Below are 12,976 nucleotides of genomic sequence, written 5' to 3' on the forward strand. Positions count from 1 at the left end.
CCACACGTGTGGGTGGTACAAATACATGTGTGTAGGCAAAACATTCATGCACCATACTTGTGGGTGGTATAAATACATACATGTAGGTAAAAATTCATACATGTGAAATAAAACTAAAATTTTAAAAAGGGAAGTAGTTGGAACCAGCAAGATGCTCAAGGAGTTTGCCACCAAGTGTGACTAAGTTCAGTCCCTGTGGCCCACATGATGGGGGAGAGAATCAGTTCCTATAAGTTGTCCTCTGACCTCTACTTGTGTGCCTAGCACAGTTCCCCCAACTAAATAAATAATGTTCAAAAACAGTGTTTAAGATGTATAATAATACCTATTTGGAAAGTATGATTTTACGCTCCTAACTTGGTTCTTCCCTCTGATTTCTCAGTGGTAGCTCTTGGATTGAATTCCTGAATAGTGAAGATGTTCTCAGAGATATTTTTATGCAGCTAAGAGAAGGAAACCTTGTTTGTGCTCAGTATCTTTGGCTTAGACATCGGGTAATGTATTCTGCATTTTAATTTCTTGATTTCTAGTTTCTGAAATGGGTGGTTGAGTATTGGGAACATACAGGCTGTCAAGTGTAACTGAGCAGCACAGTGTTTCTAGATTGATAGGCTGTGACCTGAGCCACAGGAGATTATCCCCAGATAATAGTAGATCATAGGAGAGCTGTGGTATGCTGATAGTGCCTTATTTTATCCATCTTCATAGTCCAATTAGCTTTGAGTCGTTCCTCAGTAGGCAATATCTTTATTAAGGGACTTATTAATATCATGCTTCTGCCAATATGATGGAGAGGATGTTCCTACTATTTGGATTGTAGTAAAGGAATACTCAATAAAGGTGTTTATCTGAGGTGTGTGCAGTGGCACATATCTATAGTCACGATCCTCTGGATGCTGAGGCAGGAGGATTGCTTAGTCTAGGAGTTTCAGGCCAGACTAAGCAATATAGACACCATCTTATCCACAGATTGACCGTTTATTTAAATCCCCTTATGTTAGCTGATATTGACATATAGCATTTAGTTTAAAAAAGTGTTGTGTTATGCCACTCAGAGACATTCTTATTAGTATTTGTATTATCATCTCCAGTTGTATTTTCCTTAGGATACAGTCCTTTCTGTGTATGTTTATTGTCTATTGCTCACTAATTAATTATCTATTACAATATTTAGTGAGTTGTAACTCCCCCTCATTTGAATTAATTACATAAAGTTCCTTTCTCATTCTTTAGTAAATCAGTAACATCATTGGGCAGTACTGGTGTATGCCTTCATCCCAGCACTCAGGAGGCAGAGGCACTCGGTGATTTTCCAAGTTCTAGGACAGCCAGGACTACCCAGAACTCTATCTCAAACAAACAAACAAACAAACAAACACAAAATCAGTAACATATTCTTTGAAATGGCTTTAAAATTTCTTGTTTGAGAAAATAATATTCTTTAGTTACCATGCAAAGTAATGGGTTTTGGCAAGGCCTTTAATGCATCTGTGTCCTTGTACTTTGTCTTTATTTCGCCCTCTCTCACTGCCTTCCGCAAAGATCAAGCAGGTCTTTGTCCTTTGAGGGGTTGTTAGTTTAAACTTGTTAGACAAGTCTTAATTTCTAATTCTGTAATTCAGGCTGACTTTGAAAGCAAGTTTGATGTGAAAATGCTGGAGAACTTGCTGAACTCAATTTCTACACAAGTCTCCTTGGAAAAACTTTGTTCATGGTTTAAAAATGATGTGATCCCATTCGTGAGGAGGATTGTGCCCAAAGGACAAGTGAGTTTCTTGTAGTATTTCCACTCTTCAACCTAATTTAATGCTTCATATTGGATTGCTGAGGAAGCCCTGTAAAAAGGTGCTGCAGCTGAGTGCAGGGTGCACATTTCTAATCTCAGCCCTTGAGAGGCAACTGCAGAAGGACTGCTGGGAATTTTAGTTCATTCTACAAAGCAACTACACAGCTAGTTCCAGGCCAGCATGGGTTACAGTCCTGTCTCCAAAGAAAAGCAAAGATAGTGGTGGTAGAGTACTGACTACCACGCTGGCCTGTTTGACGTCTTGGAGTCGGTGTCCAACAGTGTAACTGATAGATAAAGAACTCCTAAGAGACTGCTACAGGGCTGGGAAAATGACTCGCTCAGAGTCTTTTGGAAGGCCTGGGTTTAGTTCCCAGCACTCACATGTACCTTACAACCACCTGCTGGTCCAGCTCCAGGACAGCTGATGTCCCCCTCACCCCGGCCACACAGATGCACTCACATACATTTTAAAAAAATACTTATAGGGATTTTTTTGTGTGTGGTTATTGAGAATTTTGTTTTTAAATGTTGTATCCATTTCAGAATATTCTTGCAAAGTGGCTGGAACAGGCATCCAGGAACCTAGAGTTAACTGATAAGGTAATACCTGTGTATGAACTATGAAATTGACCTTTGCTCTCTCACAGCAGCTTCAAACTTGATTTTTAATAGTCTTTCATTTTTGTAAAAGGCAAACTGGCCGGAAAACGGACTTCAGCTAGCAGAGGTGTTCTTTATACCAGAAAAGACAGAGAAGTTTGGATTTGCATCCTCTTGGCAGTGGATTTCCTGGGTATGATGTTGAGACAAATTTTATGATAAAATAATCCTATCATGGTGTGGGAAGTATCAGCAGAAGGATATCCTTGGCTATGTATCATGTTCAAGGCCAGCCTTGGCTACATGAGATCCTCCCTCAGAGGCAGAATTTATATTTGGGTCTTGAAACAATTGCTTTCCTGCTGGTTCTCAAATTTTAGAATCTGGTTTCCTCCTCTGGGTAATTCTGGCTCCTGTGTGTAATTATGGCCAGTACTTACTTCTTTGAGATAAGTTTGATGGTGTTTGCCTATCACACTTTTGTTCTGTGTCCTTAATGATGTTATAATGCTTTTGTTTTAGAAAGATTACCAAAACACAGAGGAAGTCCAACAGTTACAGACACTGGTAATCAAGTTGCAGGAGCTGATCACCCTGCATAAGAAATACAACTGCAAGCTGTCCCTCTCTGAGTTTGAGAAGGTAGAGTTCCAGCCCTAGGAGTGCTGTTTTGTTTTGGTACCCAGCTGTGGCCAGACTCTGCATCATTTACACCATCTTCCCTGTCTCATCTCCAGGAAAATACAACCACTATAGTGTTCCGGATGTTTGACAGGGTCTCGGCACCAGAGCTGATCCCCTCTGTCTTAGAGAAGTTTGTGAGAGTTTACATGCGGGAACAGAATTTGCAAGAGGAAGAACTTCTTTTGCTTTATATAGAGGTAATACTTCCAACTTTTTAAGTATTCCTTGTATGACTATGTGTGCTCACAGGCATGATGCCTGTTTGAAGGTCAAGAACAACTTGGGAGACTCTCCCTACCTCCACATGGGTCCTAGGTGTCTGACTCAGGTCACTATCCCCATTACCTGCTTCCCACTTTTTGATTCTGAAATCTGTGCTATACGTCATCATGGAAAATGCTTGACTCTGTAAGGACTGCTGATGGCTTTACCACTAGCTACTATGAGGCACTCGAATTGATCAATTCTTATTCTTAAAACCGTCGGAGGACCTTCTGGCTGTTAGAGAGACTGAAATACTTGGGTCACTCAAGCCCAAAACCAGCTAGGCAGCATAATGAAGTCACATCTCAAGAAAAGAACAGTAGGGTCTCCTGTGAGGTATTAGGAGTAGAAGCTCAATGGGATCTTGAATGGGAGAAGGTACTAAGGATCAAGCCCCTGGAGTCCAAGCTTGGTCTGTCTCATTAAAGGTGTGTGCTACCACATCCAGCCTGTGAGTTTCTAATATTTGAAAAATGTATGTTTCTCTTTCTTAGGATTTACTAAAGAGATGTAGCTCAAAGTCAATGACACTCTTTGACACAGCATGGGAAGCGAAGGCCATGGCAGTGATAAGATGCTTGTCTGACACAGATGTAAGCAAACGCTAACTGTTGGGTTTTCCTTTTTTGAACATGAAAGCTATTTTCTGGTCATTAAAATGATATTTATTAGGGAATTTTTTGGGGGGAATGTAAGAAAATGATAAAAAAAAACTGTACATAATTCTGTTTCCTTTATTATGCAAAATGAGATGACAATCCACCCATTCCTACTACCAAGAGAATGTCCATGGTGGGTTGGGTGCCTCTGTTTGGGTGCTGGAATTACTCAGAAGCGAGTCTCTTAACTTGTTGGTGCTGGGCTTTACAGTGATTTCCCGCTATTATTAGTTCTCATTATAAAGGTAGGGGTGCATGTGCTCTTAGTCCCAGCATTTAGGATGGTAAGTCCTAAATACATTGGGAAAACGATAAAGGGTAGGAAAATACTAAATATTAAAATACAAGGGCAGCCCTGATTGACTGGGTTAGAGAAAGAGGACATAAAGGTTGGAGGACCCATGTGAGTCTGGGGGCAGTTGGAGGAGGTAAATAAGGGTAGACATGACCAAAATACATTGTATACATGTTTGAAAGTCTCAAAAAATACATTAAGAGATTACATTTAAATTATGGAATCTACTTTTCGGAGACAGCTGAGCATATAGGAAGAACTCCACAGCTGTGCTGACAACATCCTAGGTACTTCTCTGAATAACAGAACTGCTCAGTTTTGTTTTGTTAGAGATAGAGTATCAAGTATCCCAGGCTGACCTCAAATTCACTCAATAGCGGAGAGTGCTCTTGAACTTTTTTATTTTAGATTTATTTATTTTGCGGTTTGTATATTAATCATTTGCTTGAATACATGTTTGTGTGCCTGGTATCCATTCAAGTTATAAGACGGTGTCAGATTTCCTAGAACTGGCCTTAAAAGGCAATTGTGAGCCACCTGATTTGGGTTCTGGAAACTGAAGTCAGGTCCTCTGCAGGGGCTGCTAGTGCTCTTAACCGTTGAGTCTTCTCTTCAGCCCCTGAAATTGTTCTTTGTGTGTAACAACCGAAGGAAATGCATGCTCCCAGTCTACGCTGCACCTGATGTTTGCAGTGCCAATCACTTAGATGAGAGGTGCAGCTGAAGGCTGGTCATTGTCCCTGTGTGGTCTCTTTGTAGCTCATCTTTGATGCTGTGCTGAAGATAATGTACAAGGCAGTGGTTCCCTGGAGTGCAGCTGTGGAGCAGCTGGTGAAACAGCACCTGGAAATGGACCACCCCAAGTAGGTTTGCAAACACTAAATGATGTGCCCTGCACCAGCTTCCTGTTTTGGGGTGACAGCCAGTTGGGTTTTTCCATTGGCTACTTCATAGTTATGTTATTAATATCAGTACATTTTGTTCAGGGTCAAGTTATTGCAGGAAAGTTACAAATTAATGGAGATGAAGAAACTTTTACGAGGCTATGGAATCAGAGAGGTGAATCTCTTGAACAAGGAAATAATGGTAAGTGCTACTTGGATTTGGTTCCTCTACTTTCTTGTAATTCTAGAGCAGCTCAGGAAATTGAAGATTGAGCTAGACTTATATGTGCCATGACAGACTTGAGGGTAGAAGGAAAATTCAGAGGAGTTGGTTCTCTCCTTCTACCACGTAGGTTTCCTGGAGTAAACTCAGGTTGTCTGACTTGGCAGCAAGCACCTTTACCCACTAAACTGTCACTGGCCCCATAAACCATGTTTTAATCTCAGATCCAGTTTAGGGTTTGTTTGTTTGTTTTATTTTTCCAGACAGGGTTTCTTTGTAGCTTTGGAGTCTGTCCTGAAACTCACTCAGTAGACCAGGCTGGCCTCGAACTCACAGAGATCCACCTGCCTCTGCCTCATGTGCTGAGATTAAAGTCATGCGTTACCACCTCTCGGCCAGTTTAGTTTTTTTTGTTACATTTTAAAAATATTTCAGGCATTTTGCCTTCATAAGCAAAGTGATTTCTTCATAAGCAAATGTAAGTCTTCATATTAAGAAATACGTATTGTCTCTTTCAGAGGGTGGTCCGATACATTCTCAAGCAAGATATCCCGTCTTCTTTAGAAGATGCTCTGAAGGTGGCCCAAGGTTACAGGCTGTCTGATGATGAAATCTACAGTCTAAGAATTATTGATCTGATTGACAGAGAACAGGTGTGGAAGTTTTAGATTGTCATGGGGTTGCTTTGTTGACTAAATCTCTACAGAAACCAAATTGTCCATACTACTTTCACAGAACGCAGTAAATAAGCTATGTCACCATGAAAACAGTACATTAAAATAACTACTTAAAAACTATTCTATAAATAGATCTGAGTTTGTTTGTTTTGTTTTTTTTCTTTCTTTCTAACATCATTCACAGGAGGATGACTGTCTCCTGCTGCTGAGGTCTCTACCTCCAGCCGAAGCTGAGAAAACTGCAGAAAGAGTCATCATTTGGGCTCGACTGGCACTGCAAGAAGAGCCAGATGGTTCTGAAGAGGTGAGGGGGTCATTAACTGAGATGCGGTGCTGGTGCATACCCAGAGCTCAGAGAAGGGGCGGGGGAGCAGGACCTTGAATTCTTTCTCTCTGTTGTTAAATCTTCAGAAATAATGGCTGAAAGCCTAGTTATTTACTCGACTTAAATTACTTGAGTTGTTTATTAAGTGCTTTCCCTGAGAAAGTTTGCAAAGGTTTAGTGTGACTCTACAAGAAAAAGAAAGCTATTTCAATTAGTGTAGTCGAGAGGCTGTAGGTTAGTGCATCTTTCCTGCTATTTCTAAAGTCCATATTGGCAGTCTCCCTTTGATGCTCATATCGCCTTGCAGCTCCACATAACCCTCAATCACTTGTTTTATTACTTTTCTCATTCCTTCTCCTTCATTGGTTGTTTTGTTTGCTTCCTTTGTGTGTGTGTGTGTGTGTGTGTGTGTGTGTGTGTGTGTGTGTGTGTGTGTGTGTGTGTAACTCGCTCTGTAGATCAGGCTGGCCTTGAACTCATTGAGATCTGCTTGTCTCTATTTCCCCAGTGCTGGGATTAAAAGTGTTCACCACCACCTGCTGATACCATTGTTCTTATGTTTTTGTCTGTGTCCAGCTGAGGTGATCAGTAAAGAAGTAGATTTCACTTTTCATATTTTATTTAGGACAAGGCATGGAGAATGTCTGTGGCGAAGACATCAGTGGATATTCTCAAAATCCTGTGTGATATACAGAAAGGTAGTTTCTCTAGCCTCTGTTCCTCAACTTGGTTTTTGTGCCAAAGCTTGACAAGGCTCTGATTGTCTAATTTTACCCATTTTTCCATAGGAAAATTCTAACCTTTTTTTTTTTTTTTTAAATTAGTCATATTGGAACAGACCATGTAAAGTTGGTTTGCTTTCTGTTTACATGTTCCAGTAAGCTGTTCATTGTTGGACCAGATACTGGATGTATCTGTTGGCGATGATAAGAGGAGAAAGCCTATTTAAACTTGGACTCAAAGCAGCTGAGAAAGTGACTTTCGTGGTGGGGTGGGGGAGGGCATAATTTGTTTAGGAAGAATTGCCATTTTTTTATTATTTTTAATTATGTGTATATGCGTCTGGGGTGTGGGTATGTTCATGTGTCCATGCAGGCCAGAGAAATTGGACCCCTGGAGTTGGAGTTACAGGTGATTGTGAGCTAGTTACCTAATGTGTGGGCTGGGAACTGAACTCTGGTTTTCTGAAAGAGCAGGGCGTGCTCTTAACTCCTGATTTTATTATAACCCTTAAACTTCCCTGTGCTGCCTGAAGAAAGAAGTTTCTTTTTTTCACATTTCATCTCTTTTTGCATTTCAATTATGTCATGTCGGGGCAATGTGATGGCTCTTCAGGTAAAGGCACTTGACAGGCAAGTGTGATAGCCTGAGTTCAAGGAGAGCCCCTAATCCACAGAGCTGTCCTGTGACCTCAACATGCATGCTGGGACATGTGTGTGCTTGTGCACACACACACACACACACACACACACACACACACACACTAAGTGAAAATTTAAAAATTGCTACATTGGCAACTGAAAAGCAGCACAGAAGATTTACAAGAAAACCAAGGTTAAATAATATGTTAGCTTTTTAAAATTCCCGATGATGTAGTATGTTACTGTTTTATTGCTATAACAACATACCCAAGATTGGGTAATTTAAAGAATAGTGGTTTATTTAGCTTATAGGTCCAGAGACTGAGAAGTTCAAGGGCATGGTGCCATCATTTGCTCAGGGTCCGCCAGGGGTCTTGCTGGGTCCTCATGTGACGGAGGGCATCATGCATTCAGAAAGACCAAGCTAGAGCCATCAAGCACTCTTAAAATAACCTATTGATCCATGACTAGATTAACACATTCACGATGACTTGGCAGTCCTGCCTTCCGCCAGAGATCCTGCCTCCTGTCATCATGACATTCTGGGGGAATTCAAATTATAGCATATGGGATTTGTACATCTGCTGTAACTTTTAAAACTGCAGTTACAGGCAATCTGCAGAAGAAGGATGAATCTGAAGAGTTCTTGAAGCGATTTAAAGTGGTTGCTAGTTTACAGGTAAGATACTGCACACCCTCCCAGTCAGTGCACCTGACCTTAGTGTGTTCAGCCTTCAGAGAGTGTGACACACTGGGTCTTTCTCACCAACTGTATTGAGATGTAATTCATGTATTGTATACAGTATTAATTGATACTTTTTGGTATATTTCTATTTTCTTAAAATTATAGTAAAATAATTAACAATGATCTGTTCTAATCATTTTTTCCACCTTCATTTCAATGTCATTAATTATACTTGCAGAGTAGAATTACCCCAGACTAATGGTTAACCCTCCCCTCTTTTGCATGGCTCCCCACAGCACAAAATTATCTGGACCCAAATGTCAAGAGTGCTGAAATTGAGATGCCCTTCTCCATAATTATGTTTTCTTATCTTCCTAACATTTAGCATTGGTATGTTATTAATTTTGAGCCATAAAAATCTAGAAGTCCTAATCTATAAGTGAGTAATTTCTCAAGGAGGGAGTGAAGCTCAATGCTGAGTTTTAACCCTGAGTAAACCTGGGTCTTCATCTCACTTTGCTGCAGGAGAACTTTGAGGTCTTCCTTCCATTTGAAGATTATAGCAACAGCACCCTGGTTGCCAGCCTTCGAGAACAGTATATTAAGGCACACGAAGATGCACAGGCTGAGCACAAACTCAGGGGACCCCCAGGGCCCACCCTGGCCAGGGGGACAGACCTGAGCATCAAGTCCAAGCTGCACAGACAGGCACTGGCCCTGCAGGTGTCTGCACAAGAGCTGGAGGCAGAGTTGGCCTTAAGAGCCTTAAAGGACGGGAAGGTGGGAGCAGCACTGAGCAAATGCAGGTGACACCGCTTGTCAGAAAGTGACATTTCCTGTGTCCGTTCCATCACTGATAAGCATAGGGCCACGGCCACTTTTATTTTTACAAAAGTGATTCTGGGTTTCCTGAGAGCCTGCCTGTTTTGGGGCCTCTTTGTCTAAAAATAGTGGTATGGGAGGAAAATAGACCCTGTTCAGTTGGTCACATGATTGTTGGATGTTGTCTCCTGTTCCTTGATCCTTAAGGGTAACTAAAGTACTTTGCAAATGGATCACATTCGTACCATGAAAGTTGTTTTTGTTATGAGTATGAGTGTTTGGGCCTGAATGTATGTATGTATGTGCACCACGTACATGTTTAGTGTCCTTAGAAGTCAGAAGACGGTGTCAGATTGCCTGGAATTAGAGTTCCAGATGGTTGTGGCCACCATGAGAGTGCTGGGAATGGAACCTTGGTTCCTCTGCAAGAGCAAGTGCTCTTAACTGCTGCGCCATCTCTCAGCCCCCATGAGACAGCTTTAAAAGACTTTCAGTGTGTTGCTGTTAGTGGTTACACACAAATGCAAGGAGGACTAACGGCTATGCTTTTGATCTGAATCCTGACCCTACCATTCTTTCCTCTGCAGACACTTGCTTAACTATTACTGCAATGCTGACACCGGGAAGTTGCTGTTTCTGGTTTGTCAGAAGCTTTGTCAAATGCTGGCTAACGATGTCCCAATGACAGCACCCGTAGGACTAAATCTTCCTTCTGAGATACATGATCTCGCATGCCAAGCTGCCACCATCTGCAGTCCAGGTGACAAGATGTATAATCTCCATATTCTTCCACATGCTATCTGTGATGACTGCATTCTGGAAACCACACAAGAGACAGTCCTTCTTACAATAGGATAGTTTAGTTTTAAAACGTTAGCAGCCAAGTTGTCCTCTTTAGTGCTGAGTTAGAGGACTGTGACACAGGAGGATCAGCAGCCCAAGGCTAACTTGGGCTACTTAGCTAGACCTTGCCAATTTGTCAACCAGTCAGTAAATTCCAAAACCCATTAACACTGTCATTTCTTACTATTGATGACATTTGCTTTTGTATTGTCATGGCGTTTCTGACCTTCCCACAGCTTAAGCACAGACATGAACTGTATTTACACCCTTCAACTTTCCAGGGGATTTTAAGTGGTCATTATAATAAGGTTGTTTTCATTATTCCAAAGGAATAATATAGAAGTTTGAGGATCCTGTCCACTTTCTTTCAGATCTTTTGTTGGATGCTTTAGAACTAAGCAAATATACTTTAACTGCTGTGGAGCTTTCCAGACAATGCCAGATGGATGACTGTGGAATTCTGATGAAAGTAAGTCACCTCTCAGTTTTATTTCCATAAACAAACTGCTGTTGGCCCAGCATGTGGTGCTTCATCTCATCTGCACAGTTCACATAAATACCAGGTTTACTACTTACCCTTGTTTTGGCTCTCCTCTAGGACCCTGTCCTTTAAAAAGCTGGGGAGCCAATTCTTTTTCCCAGGCACAGTTGTTCATTTTGATTTGAACAGTTTCTTGAAATATAGGGCCCTAACCAAGGCCTCTTTGGGTACTGACCCTTCTATTAAGAGTTTATTTGTAAGTGATATTTTTACAAGTTGCCAACCAGAAAAAAAATACTAGAATGTAACTTTCCCTCAGTATACACCAAAGAAATTGGTTCCAGGACCGTCCTTCCCCTCAGAGACACCAGGATCTGTGGGTGCTAAAATCCCTTATCCAAAGCTGTGTGCCATTTACATGTAACCCACATACATCTCTCATGCCTTCGGTTCCAAGCACCCACATCAGGCATCTCACAGAAGTCTATAACTCCAGCTACAGGCTCCAACACTCTAGCTTCTGCATGCACACATAGAGACCTACATACAGTTAAAGGCTGTGTTTGTTTTGTTTTTAAAGCTGTTGGGCTGTTATACCTCACTCCCTTAATTGGCTTGGTGAAGGTGGTATGTGTTGCAGTGTACCAACTGCTGTCTTTTCTGTGTGGCTTGCTGTTTAGGCTGCTTTTGGAACTCACAAGGATCCATATGAAGAGTGGTCCTACAGTGACTTCTTCAGTGAAGATGGAATTGTTCTTGAGTCACAGGTGGTGCTGCCAGTCATCTATGAGCTTATTTCCTCAGTGGTGCCTCTTGCAGGTAAATGTCACTTGTATCATCATATATATATATATATATATATATATATATATATATATATATATATTTGCTTTATGAGCACTGGAGCTATAGATGCTTAGAACCAGAACTATATCTAATAAGATAAATTTATATGCTTAAGGACCCAAGCACAGAGGAACACATGTTTTGCATATGATTTCATTTATGCAAGGACAACAATGGGAATGAGGGGCTTCTGGGTATAAAGTTCTGCTTCTTGAACATGGTGCTGCCATATTCAGTTGGGCTACTTATTAGATTGTATGCTTATCTGAGCATTCTAGATGTGTAGTTTAAGGATTCTTGTTAGTTTGGTTGGTTGGTTTTAGTTTTTTGGGTTTGCTTTGAGATAGGACATCGTTCTGGAGCCCAGGCTTGCCTCAAACTTGGTAGCCTTCCTGCTGCCTAGGAGCTGGGATTTCAGACATGTGTCACCAGGCTCAGCTTTGAGTTTTGTAATTGATTTTACTTCTTAAAACAATTGCCGCTTTACAACATTGTTTGATAATAACTCAATTTCAATGATAACTGAGTCCGATGCTTTGTAAGAGTTATGTTATTTAGTCTTAGTTCATTTCTTTTTTCTCTTTTCTAGAAAGCAAAAGATATCCTTTGGATTCCATAAGTTTGCCATACTGTTCCACTAGCAAAGGTATTTACAATTAGAAATGTATAATATTATATTATAATTTTACAAATACGCAAATGCCAAGATAATTTAAAGCATAAATTCATAATACTGAAATTTTGAATATAAATTTGTCATAAAATCCTTGATGATGTTTAATAATTGTTTAGTAGTCTCATTGGTACATTTTTATAAGTCAGATAGTCATGTGATTTGTCTAATTGTTTTAGCTTTAATGACTTAATAAATTTCAGTTTTCTGTATAGTGAAAATGCCTTTACCTGCCAATAAGTTAAGCATCTAAACTTTAAAAAATACAGATTTTATAACCATCGGGACTTATTTTCTGATTTAAGTGTTAACTCTTGTTAACAATGGTTTGTTAACTCTTTGACAAGACTTTGGGAGTGAACTCTGTGGCTGTCACCTCTTTGAGGAAGTAGACCATCCCTGAGAGCAATTTCCCACAACAGTGATCATTATTTAAAAAGAAGAAGAAGGAGTTGGCTTTTACAGAGGACCCTGGTTCAATTTCCGGCACCTATACAGAGGCTCTAAACTCCCTATAACTCCCTCTGACACTCTCTTCTGACCCCCAAAGGCTTCTGCACACCCATAGTGCACACACACATGCTCTGGCACCCACACATACACATTAAATAAATAAGTAAATATCTGCATGAGTTTTTTATTGTTAAAAAATACAGCTATTGGAAATCTTTTCACTTTGCAGGAGGCAGCCTTATTCTCCCCATTGTACGTTCCATCTCTACTCTGCTCTGGAACCTTCAAGAATCTAGTCAGTGGGAGCTGGCCCTAAGGTTTGTGATCAGTTCCTTTGGTGCCTGCCTCCAACACTCTATGTCAAACGTCATGAGTGCCAGCTTGAGTGAAAAGGTATGACTTTCATAATAAT

The 12,976-nt window shown here is 40.7% G+C and overlaps 1 protein-coding gene across 1 annotated transcript in view; it reads left to right on the forward strand.

The window, feature by feature from the left end:
* Positions 1 to 12,976, forward strand: part of Kntc1 (kinetochore associated 1) — a 68,005-nt gene that overhangs the window by 24,161 nt on the left and 30,868 nt on the right. The window contains exons 20-38 of the mRNA XM_051204915.1: positions 383 to 494; positions 1,623 to 1,766; positions 2,333 to 2,389; positions 2,481 to 2,582; positions 2,912 to 3,031; positions 3,127 to 3,270; positions 3,832 to 3,930; positions 5,051 to 5,154; positions 5,278 to 5,377; positions 5,917 to 6,051; positions 6,260 to 6,379; positions 7,026 to 7,098; positions 8,367 to 8,440; positions 8,972 to 9,252; positions 9,856 to 10,028; positions 10,483 to 10,580; positions 11,273 to 11,411; positions 12,028 to 12,084; positions 12,794 to 12,957. Of these exons, the coding sequence (XP_051060872.1) occupies positions 383 to 494; positions 1,623 to 1,766; positions 2,333 to 2,389; positions 2,481 to 2,582; positions 2,912 to 3,031; positions 3,127 to 3,270; positions 3,832 to 3,930; positions 5,051 to 5,154; positions 5,278 to 5,377; positions 5,917 to 6,051; positions 6,260 to 6,379; positions 7,026 to 7,098; positions 8,367 to 8,440; positions 8,972 to 9,252; positions 9,856 to 10,028; positions 10,483 to 10,580; positions 11,273 to 11,411; positions 12,028 to 12,084; positions 12,794 to 12,957 (2,296 nt within the window). The remainder of the gene's footprint in view (positions 1 to 382; positions 495 to 1,622; positions 1,767 to 2,332; positions 2,390 to 2,480; positions 2,583 to 2,911; positions 3,032 to 3,126; positions 3,271 to 3,831; positions 3,931 to 5,050; positions 5,155 to 5,277; positions 5,378 to 5,916; positions 6,052 to 6,259; positions 6,380 to 7,025; positions 7,099 to 8,366; positions 8,441 to 8,971; positions 9,253 to 9,855; positions 10,029 to 10,482; positions 10,581 to 11,272; positions 11,412 to 12,027; positions 12,085 to 12,793; positions 12,958 to 12,976) is intronic.

This window comes from Phodopus roborovskii, unplaced genomic scaffold (assembly GCF_943737965.1).
Source record: "Phodopus roborovskii unplaced genomic scaffold, PHOROB, whole genome shotgun sequence".
NCBI lineage: Eukaryota > Metazoa > Chordata > Mammalia > Rodentia > Cricetidae > Phodopus > Phodopus roborovskii.